Consider the following 12,910-nt stretch of genomic DNA (forward strand, 5'->3'; position numbering starts at 1 on the left):
AAAAATTTAAATGCCCAGGATATGACTAGTTAATGTAGTGGGGAATTGACATGTATTACCCAAATAAGTATTAATTAATCATGACACTTGTCATTCAACATTTTTAAAAAAATTATAAGACTGTAAGCAAGTAAAAGTACCCCCATAATTCCTTCCATTTGAGAAGCAAAAAGCTGGATAACTTAGCATCAAACCAGGAATATCACCTCATGTGCATTGCCAGCCCATATAAATAAGCATACTATTAACTATAAATGTTTTTTTCTTTGGGTTTCTTTGGCTTTAAGGTGGATTTGAAATAATAATCCAGGTCATAATAATATTACGATCACTGGGGAAAAAATTCAGTGTTACCAGATAAAATTCAATGCCTGTCAGCTGACATTGCCAAAATGTTTTAAGCAGTGATAGTTTTAAAGGAATGAGAAGTTGAAGGATGGGGTGTTTGGAAAAAGCAAGGGCTTGCAGTTTTCTGTGAATATATTATTTACTAAATTCAGGTAGAAAGCACATAACAAGTTGGCTCAAGCATTACGGAAATAGATACTGGAAGCTGTCAGTACAAGCTCAGCACCACAAGATCCACCATAACAGTCAAAAAGTTGCACAAATTTTCTTGGAAAATCTGAAATGAGTCCCTGGAGTGATTTAAATTGCTCACTGGCTCAATTAAAATTGTTCCTTTTGTTTTTGCAGTTCCATTAAGAAGGGAATGAATTACTCAGGCTTCATGAATAGAATATCAGTGAGCTTTCTGAATCAATTGAAAATCTGCAAATGTAGCAGCAGTTACTTAGTGGTTTGAAGGATCAAGTCAGGAAAAATTAAAACCTGATTAGAAGTAATTATTTTCTCTTTCAGAAAGTTGATAATTGGCCTTCAGTCTCCTCACTGTCCCCAGGCTGAATTAAAACTGCAACCAGAGTCTAAGATAACATGCAGTCAAAATAATAGAAATCATCATCTGAAGCAGTGAGCGTAGCCTCTTGTTAGTAGTATTTTGTCCAGAAAAATCTTGCCAATGCTCATATTTATGCAATAACAGTAATAATTTGTTCAACTTTGGGAAAATAGACTAGAGATAATAATCTCACACATGCACACACCCAAACCCCACCCAGACTCTGACCCTACTCAAACATAATGGAATGTTTTTTCAAATAGTCTTAAAGAAAATGTGTTTTTAAAAATCTTGTGTTTATGAATTGTTAAAGTTTTATTGTCTCTTTTCATAGCCAGAAATATAGTTAAGAGTAGCCAAAAAAACACCCCATTTATGGGCTAAGTTCCTGGTGGAAACAGTATGTTGTAAAATTAACCATGTGCTTGCCAGTGTTTCTGACAGGAAAGGAGGGAATGGACAATGGTTGAAAGGGATTCTACTGTTACGGGATGTCACTGTTTGACTCCGCTCACCCTATCTCTCACACATACAAGATCTGAAACTTAGAACACTGGATCTTGACTTATTAACCTGTTCTTCACCCTGTAATCATTCCTTAATTTAATAATGAATCACCTATTGAATGTTCTGTACTATTTTAAACAACCAACTCTTAGTAAAATTTTGACTCTGAAATTTTAATTTTGATTCTGTTTCCACACATTTTGCCTGACCTTTTGGGTACTAACAGCACTTTTTGTTTTCATTAACCCTAGGACCAAGAAAATGTGGCTGTTATGATATGATTAACATGCAAGTGCAAGAGTCTGAGTCATGGAAATTGGAATTTTGTCCCAGCAATCATTTACACTAATCTTACACTTATCCCATTTTATTCTTCTAACAATTCCATCAATTCTCTAGAGAAGACGAATATCAGAGTTGTGTTGTACATGCATACTTTGACGATAAAATGAACCTTTGAACTTCCCCCAAATTCTACCACCCACCCAAACATAAGGGAATTTACGTGACCAGTTGACTATCAGCCCACATGCCTTTGAAATACAAGACGAAGCTGTAGCACCCAGAGGAGAGCCAGGTGGTATCAGAGAGAATGTGTGAACTCCATACAGACAGCACCAGGGTTCAGGATTGATCCCAGGTCACTACAGTCGTCAGGCAGCTGCTCATCTCACTGCATCTCTGTGCCGCCCCACTTGACATCTATTTTGCAAAGAAGCAGTGAATTATCCACAGCAAAAATATAAAATCTAGACTTAGAGGGACCCAAGACACACAAAATAAATTGACCAAGACAAAAATAAGGATAGAAGCGAACCGATAAATGTCATTTGTGCAACTGCTTTATCCACCTTTCTTGTAAAAATGTTGAAAGTTGAATTATTGTTTCCTTTCTTCTTAATAGTTGATTATGATTTGTTGAGGAAGAGCAATTGTTTGCAGCTTCCTCCACAACTGGGAAACAGTAAGCCTTTGTTTCGATGCACTGTAGCCTGAAATGCTGTCCACTCTTGCTTCAGGCAACCTCCATAATGCAAAGTTAGATATCTCCAGTGTGCTGCATTTGAAACACAATCTTTTTCAAATTGGGAGGATGATTTCTGAGGCTATTTGCAGACACAAAACCTTAATTTATTTTCTCTTATCTTTTATTTTGGCAAATGATTGGATGGGGTGATGGACCAGACATATCATTTGTACAGCAGTATTGTAATACAGCTTTCTATAAGGCGCCACGTAAAAGATTTATCGATAGGGAGGCATTGAGTTGGAAGTAATATGGATAGAGGATTGGTGAACTAATAGAAGGCAGAGAGTTGGGATAAATGAGTGTTTCTCAGGTTAGTGGTAAGTAGTGAACAGAGTGCCACAGGGGTCTGTGTTGGGCCAGCAACTGTTCATGATATACATGAATGTTTTGGAAGAGTGGACCAGGTGTAGCATGTCTAAGTTTGCTAATGACAGTAAATTGAGTGGAAAAGCAAATTGCGCAGAGGATGCGGAGAGGTTAAGTACGTGGGCAAGGGTCTGGCAGATGGAGTACCACATTGCTAAATGCAAGGTCATCCACTTTGGAAGGAAAAATAAAAGATCAGATCATTATTTAAATGCTGAAAGATTTCAGCATGCTGTCGTGCAGAGGGACTTTTGGAGTATGGGTGCATGAACCACAGAAAGTTGATTTACAGGTGCAACAAATTATCAGGAAAGGAAAATGGAATGTTGGCCTCCATTGTAAAGGGATTGAATTTAAGAACAGGGAAGCTATACTGCAACTGTACAGAGTACTGGTGTGGCCACACCTGGAGTACTGCATTCAATTCTGGTCTCCTTACCCGAAGAAAGATTTCTGGCTTTGGAGGTGGTGCAGAGGAGATTCACCAGTTTGATTCTGGAGATGACAGGGTTAGCTTATGAGAAGAGACTGAGTTACCTAGGACTATACTTGCTGGAATGAGAGAGGAGCTTATAGAAACATGCAACTTATCAATGGGATAGATAAGACAGAGACAAAAATGTTTTTTTCCACAGTGAGACTAGAACTAGGGGATATAGTCTTAAGATTCAGGGAAATAGATTTAGGATGGAGATGAGGAGAGTGCCAAAGGGATCTTTTCCCGGAGAGTAGTGAAAATGGGGAATTCTCTGCCCAGGGAAGCAATAGAGGCTACCTCATCTAAGCAACAGTTAAATATACTGCATTTTTATATCGCAGGGGAATTCAGGGTTATGGGGAAAATGCAAATGGGTGGAGCTGAGTCCACAGCCAGATCAGGCAGATGGCCTACTCCTTCTCCTATTTCTTATGTTTTTATTGTACATTTATTATTTTTAATCTACTCACGTTATTGCATTACACATTTTTGTAAGAAGTGGGTGTACAATATAAGTGAAAGAAAGCATAATGCTATTAAAGTTACAGTATTTTATTTAAATGGTAGAGAAAGTAATGTAAGTTGAAGCAATGAGATAACATTAAAGAGAATAGAGACGGGAGGGTGGTATAAAGACTGAGTATCAGAAACAGCAAAAACATTGCTGAAATCAGAAATGTTCTTTGGGGAAGGACAAGGGTCACTTAACAATTTCTCTTTTGGCCCCTCCCTTTTTCTCCAAATTCAAGGTATAGCCATGGGCATTCAAAATGGCCCCAGCTATGCCTGGCTTTTTGTTGGCTATGTGGAACAGTCCATGTTCCAATGCTTCCATGGTAATGCCCTTCATTGACGCATTCTGCGCTTCATTGACAGCAGCACTGGTGTTGCTTCATGCATCCATGTTAAGCTCATCAAATTCCAACTTCCAATTTCCACCCCTTCCTTAAATTCACTTGATCTATTTCTGACACCGCCCTCCCCTTTCTTGATCTGTTTGTCTCCACATCTGGAAACAAACTGTTTACAAATATCTTTCATAAACCTACCAACTCCCACAGCTATCTTGACTAAACCTCTTCCCACCCTGTCTCCTGTAAAAATGCTATTCCCTTTTCTCCATTCCTTTGTCTTCACCACATCTGTCCCCAGGAAGTGGCTTTCCTTTCCAGGACATCAGAGATATCATCCTCCTTCAAAGAATGGGTTTTCCTTCCTCCATCATTGATGCTCCCTCACCTGCACCTCCTCCATTTATCTAAAATCTGCCCTCACCCCATCTTCCCACTGCTTTGACAGGGTTAGAGTTTCACTTCCCACCACCCCTGGTGCCTTAAAATTTTACGGGTGCCTTGAAATCAGTTGCTTCAGGCAGATGGGGCTCATCGGCCATGATTGACAGTTCATCTAGGAGAAGGAAAACTCTGATCTCAAAACTCCTCTACCCAATGGGGAAGGCTTTGGGAGTAAACCCCGAGGGGAAAAATCCAGAGCTGGAGTTCCTAATGCAGTCCTACACTGAGTTCAATGCTTATTGGCAGCCGCTGGTGTCAAACTGTATCAGTTTCTGCCATTCCTTTGGATTCATCAGATGCATGGAGAGGTGGAGCCTCTCCATATTGTACCTCTCTGGCTTGTGTATCATGTAGACAGATAGGATGCAATATCCACAGTCAACCCCAGCCAACAGAGGACCTCAGATGCTACCTGACTTGCTGAGTCCCTTCAGCATTCTATGTGTGTTGCTCTGGATTTCTAGCATTTGCAGAATCTATTGCATCTATAAAATAATGTATGTTTAACCAAAATATTATTTGTTTCCCCTAAAGTGAAACACTTGCAACTAGCTCAGACTCAAACATTGCCACTCGGGAAATCTGGGGGGTATTTATGGTCAGGAATCACCCTTCTGCATCATCAGACAATCATCAAATGAAATAATTCCCTTTGCATCCCAGAAAATTCAGTTTATTTTGTTCTGAGGAATACCATCTTTGGTAAATCCTATTACACACCTCATTTTGTTTGACATCCTCACCACCATGGTACAATCAATTCCTCACCACCAATCTCAACCCCTGATCACACTGGATCTATGATCAAGTCCTATATTTCTGCAACTCCTCTTCCTCACTCATCAACTCTCCGGGACTCTGTGTGAAGACATTTCTTACTCCTATTCATTCCTGTTCTAATCTGGTCCCTGCACAAGGGGCAGAAAAAGGAGAACCAGTTGACATTGGTTTTCTAGAAGGCATGTGTAGATTAGCATGCCCCCTGCCTATGTTATTTCCCCCAACCCTATGAAACACTATCTTATTTCAGAAGGCATTATCAAAATGATAAGCTCACCAAATATCTAAATAAAAATGGTAGCTTATCAAATGACTTTTGAAATAAGATAATGGTTCATAAGGTTGGGGTAATAAGTTTTCAGTGGATTGGGGCCATAGTAATTTGCACCTGCTCTTCACCAATAAAACAATGAACTGAACTTCCAGCATACCACATTAACAATGTCCAAAAAGGGTCTTACGATCACAAGAAAAGTGAGCAAGACAGTCACTCGCTATTAGACTGTATGCCTCCTTTGATGCAGGCAGCAGCGCGACGCATTCCTCCTTCACTTTCTCCGCCAACAAGCAACTCGCTGATGGGCTAGGCCTGCAGTATTTTAAGTTCTTAATGTATAGCAGGATCATTGCGATCATTAAAAATACATTTAAATACGACAGAAGCAACTTTTGTTGACCCTGCAAAAGCTGTTGCGACTGATCATTTTACTGGAAGTAGTGAAAGTGAAGTTGAATAGACACCTCAGTTGTCACTTCAGAGTAGTGGTTACTAAATCCAAAAGAAGGGCACTGTAAACATGGGTTTTCAAGTTCATTGCAGTGGAACTTCATAATGGAAAGTTTAATTACATAGCTCCTTTAAGTTAACAGCTTATAATGTTTAGGAACTAAAGGCAAATGACCTTACCTGGACGCTGCTGAGAGCAGATACACCCATATACATAAAGATTCCGTACAGTACTGGCATTGGCACATACTGAGGAAGAACACAAATTCAATTATCAATTATTTTTCAAGCTCTAGCACCACTAAGTAATTTAAATTTGTAGTTAAAGTAACAGTGCTTGTGTATTAATGCTACCTTAAGAATTGGAGCCAGGAAGAGCGATAAACCAATGAGAATAAAAATAACCAGCCCACTCACTCTCTGTTCCCTGAAAAACACAGCAAGTAGCAAAGACTTAGAGAATAGGTTTAATTTTGACAACAAACAGGAACAATTACATTCTTATTCCTGGAATAGACCCATAAGGATAAAAACCGCAGTGCAATTATAGAACAAAAAGTTAATGATATTTAAAATACATTAGCTGAAAAGCTGGATTATACAATACATGTTTTTGAGTGAAAAATTGGCTGTCTACAATTCTGTTTGGATGTTGGTATGTACAGTACCACACACTGCATTATTTGGAGTGCACTATAGAAGTTGACGTGAGCTGCTTAAAACTACCTTTGGATCATTACTTAAAAAATCCAGGCAAAGAGCATCTTTTTCAGGCCTTGAGCTCAAGTGCTTGCTGACTGATTACAGCATTCAGCATTCTCAAGCAAAAAGCAGAGTGTGCATAGGTTTTCAAGGGGATTGATTGAATTGCCAGCAACAATGAGAAAGAATGAGCAGAATGTGGAAGTGGGAGAAGGCTGGCTATTCCTCCCTCGCCTCTCCTCATTGCCACTTCCCTGCCAGGGCCCTCAGCCAGCAAAACCAGTGTTGTGCTCTCTGTATGATTCCGGGCTGCATTGAGGACTGGGACTGGTTTCAGAGCTCACGAAACCTTTTCAGAGAGGATAATAAGCCAATTTGATTAAATAACCTGCTGAAAAGAATACGTGACCTGCTTAAGCCACAAGGTAATTGCTTAAGTCTCCAATCGTTGTGACCTTTCTGCAACTATTAACTTGCTCAATGTGCATTCCTCCACCTTTGATGCCCCCTTTCCATGAAAAAAATTATTATTGCCTCCCCCCAGCATCTCCTCGTCCCTGCTCTGTTAAATACAGGTTATACATAAGTGAATGGATATGCGGACAGCTGCTTTAGTTGTTCATCACCACACTGCATAAACTTGTGTTTCCTGCAGCTATCTTACAAAATAATCATCCAGGAATTCAAAGAAATCTTTTGTATATTTTGCCTATTGCAAAAATTGCTTAAATCTTTACCCCTCCATCCTCATTTTTAACAAAGTATGAAGAGTGCACAGATTTTGCTACTAAGATTGAGACCATTTGATAAGGTCCCTCAGCATTTCCGACTCTCTCTAGCCCAGCAGGTCAAACACTTGAGGTTCCTGCCAGTTCAAATTCTACACCTGCAAGTTCTCTCCTACCTACCTCCTCTTCAAGCTTCCATATCTGCAACCCGGATCCTGCTTCCTGGACCCCATTCCCACTGCAATTCTGATCACACAATTTCCTTTCCAGGCTCCATGACTGCTGACATTATTAATGTTTCTCTCACCAAGAAAACAATCCCCAGAACCTTCACATCTGTTGTCAGTAGGCCATTACAAAATCTCTGCTGCCTATGTCCAAACTTGTTTTGTGTTCTGTATCCTGATAGGCAGTGTTTTATACAATCAAATTTTCTTTAATAACAATTTTGTGAAATGTTTTGGAATATTTTGCCACATTAAAAGTGGTGTATAAATACAAGTTATCAATGTTTAATGTTGTATCTGTGTTTTATCTTGCTTTCTTTTCTCATGTGTCTGCTGTTACAATCCCACAGAGAATGCAACTGCCCTCAGACCCTATCCAGCAGATCATTCTTCACATGTCAGCTGAGACAGTGAATATTATCAAACTATTTTAATTTGGAAAATCTCACAGCTATTACTAATCCTGCCTTCAGTTATGGAAAATCTCTGAGAGAAACAAACCTGACTGTCAACCAAAAAATACATTATTTGTCAAATAATGCAAGAAAACACCTTTCTGAAAACTGATTATATCTCATGTCTTTCAGTATTGTGTGATTTTATTTGCCTTCATGTTTTCTTGTTTCTGTAATTATTTATACAAATTATTTTAGTTTATTGATATTAAAATTTCTGTATAACCTATATACTGGTAAATTAATTTAACCTTTGTCTTAATCTTTACTTGTTTGATCAATGACAAATTACTTCAGTCTTCAAAAGCCACTGGGAAACAGAATGCAGATTCTATATATTTATTAATAAACATTTTTGTTTTTTAAAAAAGGTATTCATCATTAAATCTACGGCACAAGCACATCTAAATCAGGACATCAACTGGCTGACAAAAAATACTTAAGTGAAACAGTTCTAGCCAGTCCATCAATTCCAGATATAACTTACAGTTCAGAAAAGTGTCAGTTCATAACACAAAAAGAAAACAATTCCTATCATACAAGTACATGAATTTATCTGAAGACAAGTGTAATTATTTATGTACTGTTTCCATAATTTTATATTAAATCCTCAGAATATTGCTCGACATACCTCACTCCCATAAATGTGGGTTCTATACCAGGGGCAGATTTTTCAGTCTCCATTTTCAAGCTGTCTATGTGCGCAAGGGATATTACAGTTGCAGACACGTACCAGGGCAGAGCCATGAATGAAGTAGGAATCAAAAGAAGAGCTATCCAGAACAGGTCTAGGTGAAAGCCAGCACCTTTCTGTGGGGTAATTGTCACAGTTTGAATTGGGGAAACAAAGAAATGCTATGAATTAAATCTGTCCAAATTATATTACCAGTGTTTATCTTCACTTCCATATCTTCAAAACATAAGGTAAAATCTTTTGCTGGTGTAGGACAGAGATTCTATTTGTAATAATATAAAATAAAATTGTTTCCCTCACAGCAATTCTTTTGAATTTACAGTTAGCTTATCATGAGTGTAGTTCTATTCCTGTTCCAAGAAAAACAGCTTTGGTCAACCTTTATCCATTCAATAGAAATAAATATCAAATGATGTGGGTTTCATGGTATGAAATTCTTATCAGAAAGGTCTATTTGCTAATCTCATAAGGTACATCCATTAAGTTGTCTTTCTGTACTGAAGCATACAGTTGCTTTGTTCTGTAACCAGTTTACCGAAGAATAATTAAAATGTGATCCATGTTAATGTTAAGCTAAATAGCGGACAAGTTATAAATGCTAGCATAATAATTATTACTGTAGATAGTGAAAGGAACACATAATGCTAAAATATTTATTATTTATTTGATCCATCTTCCTTCTTTTTGCTGTGCTTGCCCTTTTATAAAATGCTTTGCCACTTTGCTATGTAAAATATTGTATTTTTTTTTGCTTGTTCCTCTTCCAAGTGATATGTTTTCATATGCATACCCAGGCAGTTGACATTAGTAAGATGTTTAGTTACTTCTGATGTAATACCCAGTCTTAAAAAAGTCTTCATCAGATATTCACACTTCTGCAGTTTCAGATACTGAAAACAAAACATCAAGCACGGTGACCTCTAGGTTTTTCCCAAATGGCAAGGAATGTTGATCAATAAATATTATATATAATATACGTTACATATGTGTAACCACAAAAGAACTGGGCATTCAATTTTGGGATTAGAATGGTGTTTAGTGAAACTGTAATTGGGAATGCCCAGTTCTTTTTTTTATTTATATATATATTTAATTAGCGATAATCAGATGAAATGATGTCAAGACAAAGAGAAATTTAAAGCAACAACCAAAACCTACTGATATAGAAAGGATTTAATAGAGGAGGGATAGGTGTGTATACAAGGATATGGTGAAACTGAAGAATTTGGGGATTTTAAGGATCGATCACCAGGTGTAAGAAGGAAAAATCATGAACACCAAAGGTGAGAAAAAGGATGCACAAACATCCAGGCTCACAATGAATATCTGTAATGCCTGTTCTTCTCTGTGTAATCAGTGCTGGTTTAGTTCCTAATGAATCCAACATGTATTGGGACATTTGTTTCATCCCACTCCAGATATTGTACTGAAGAGGAGAGCCAATATGCATTGGTGGTTTGGAAGGTAACTACATCATGACTTCAATCAGTATGCAAAACAGATTTGTCTCTAGTACTGCTGTTCTGGAAAGAACGACTCTAACCAACAGCCTCTGAACAGCATGAAGCTCTCCTTTAAACCCTGCCAGGCAGTCAACCGAAAGGGGTCAGCAATCATTGCTTAAAGTGATTATCAACTACCACAGGTTAGGTAGCATTTGAAAACTTTATAATTATAGGAGTATTTATCAAAGAGTCATAGAATTGTGTACATAGAATTTAATGCAAACTTGAAGTTCTTTTAAATTGGCACAGAAAATTCTGAAACATTATACTCATATATGCTGCCTGGCCCGCTAAGTACTTCCAGTGTTCTCTATTTCAGTTTGATAAAAGATTAATCGTGGCTTCAAAATGTATGAACTAATCAGTTCCTCCAAGATATGAATGTAGTGTATTTGTAGTCATTTCCCTGTGACTACAGCATGACTGGGAACAGGAGCAAAGGGTCACATGGAGGGTGGTCAAGCTCATTCAACAGGAAGCCATGTAAATTCAGGGTGTTCAGGAAGAGTCCTTTTACCTAGTCCTCAATAAGGAACTAAAAGGACTTCACTAAGGACATTCTGAAATATTGTCACAACCACGGACTCTGTCGTGGGGTCTGGGCACCCGCGCAGTCGGACAGCTGAAAGGGGTTAGCAATCACACTCATGAATATACATGTTCCAATCAAGTAGGGTTTCTTTGTCATTGTGTTTAACTCCTTTCCTACATTTCAGTCTTATGGGGGCAGTCTTATGGTGGAGGATTACAAATACCTGGGGATACGAATTGACAATAAACTGGACTGGTCAAAGAACTCTGAGGCTGTCTACAAGGAGGGTCAGAGCCATCTCTATTTCCTGAAGAGGCTGAGGTCCTTTAACATCTGCCGGACAATGCTGAGGATGTTCTATGAGTCTGTGGTGGCCAGTGCTATCATTTTTGCTGTTGTGTGCTGGGGCAGCAGGCTGAGGGTAGCAGACACCAAGAGAATCAACAAACTCATTCATAAGGCCAGTGATGTTGTTGGGGTGGAACTGGACTCTCTGACGGTGATGTCTGAAAAGAAGGTGCTGTCCAAGTTGCATGCCATTTTGGACAATGTCTCCCATCCACTCCATAATGTACTGGTTAGGCACAGGAGTACATTCAGCCAGAGACTCATTCCACCGAGATGTAACACTGAGCAACATAGGAAGTCATTCCTGCCTGTGGCCATCAAACTTTACAACTCCTCCCTCGGAGTGTCAGACACCCTGAGCCAATAGGCTGGTCCTGGACTTACTTCCACTTGGCATGATTAACTTATTATTATTTATTTATGGTTTATATTGCTATATTTCTACACTATTCTTGGTTGGTGCGGCTGTAACAAAACCCAATTTCCCTTGGGATCAATAAAGTATGTCTGATTGTCTGTCTGTATGATCAAAACATAGTGACGGCAATGTTCCCTGCTTACCTCAGTCCTCGTTCCAGGAAAGAAGACTACAGTTTAGACTGACACAGAAAAGGAGTGAAATTAATTTATTATTAAGTTACCACTTCCAAGTCACAGTTTTGGCATTAGCTTTTAGTTTGAGAGTTTAATTAATGGTCCTTTGGCCAGCCTTATTATATCCTTTTTGTTTGGCAGAATTCTTAGTAAAGTTCAGTGAACTTTTTAACCCACTTTAGCATCTCCCTTTCTGCACTTGGGTTATCACCACATACCATGTCAAATATACCATTGCATCAATCTTACACAGACAAGCGAGATGAATGGCTGTTATTCTGGGTGGAGGTCCAGGAGTAATGGCGTTCACAACAATTGGTGTTGGGATCTCTGTTGTTCGTGATATACATCAATGATTTGGATGAATATATATCATTTATTATGTATCATGGAATTAGCAAGTTTGCAAATGGCAACAAGAATGGAGGAATTTCAGACAGTGTAAAGGACTATTAGAGAATACAGCTGCATATAGATCAGTTACAGATATGGGCAGAGAAGTGGCAGATGAAGTTTAACTCTTCCAAGTGTGAGCTGTTGGTCTTTGGGAGATCAAATGTGAGGAGAAAAAATGCAGTTGATGATAGGCCCCCTAATAGCATTAAGGTTCAGAGGGATCTTGTTCACTGAAAGTCTATAGTTCCCCTGAGGAATGAGGGGACACATTCATGTACGACCGTTTTTATGAAGTCTGGCATATTTGTTCAGTTCTTCTGAGTCCTTGAACACAGCCCAGTCTACAGGGGAACATATAGTCTACAGGTCTATAGTTCACTGAAAGTGGCTATGCAAGTGGATAAGGTGGTATTGAGGGCATGTGGAATGTTTGCCTTCATTGTTTAGAGTGTTGTGTTTAAGAGCAAAGAAATCATGCTGCAACTATATAAAACTTTTGTTAGAATGCATTTGGAGTAGTGTGTGCAGTTCAGTGAACACTCCATCCATTTAAATAGCACAGGTCTTCAGTACTCAGCCAGTTATCCGACTGTGCTGGATGCTTTTCATTGGGTTCACCCTCCTGAAGGATGCTCTAATGTCAGC

At 38.7% G+C, this 12,910-nt stretch overlaps 1 protein-coding gene across 1 annotated transcript in view; it reads right to left on the reverse strand.

The window, feature by feature from the left end:
* LOC140739067 (electrogenic sodium bicarbonate cotransporter 1-like) overlaps positions 1–12,910 on the reverse strand; it is an 89,365-nt gene that overhangs the window by 19,289 nt on the left and 57,166 nt on the right. Inside the window, exons 16-18 of the mRNA XM_073067019.1 lie at positions 8,828–9,006; positions 6,439–6,511; positions 6,265–6,333 (exon numbers count right to left, since the gene is read on the reverse strand). Of these exons, the coding sequence (XP_072923120.1) occupies positions 6,265–6,333; positions 6,439–6,511; positions 8,828–9,006 (321 nt within the window). The remainder of the gene's footprint in view (positions 1–6,264; positions 6,334–6,438; positions 6,512–8,827; positions 9,007–12,910) is intronic.

Source organism: Hemitrygon akajei, chromosome 15 (genome assembly GCF_048418815.1).
Source record: "Hemitrygon akajei chromosome 15, sHemAka1.3, whole genome shotgun sequence".
NCBI classification, from domain to species: Eukaryota; Metazoa; Chordata; class Chondrichthyes; order Myliobatiformes; family Dasyatidae; genus Hemitrygon; species Hemitrygon akajei.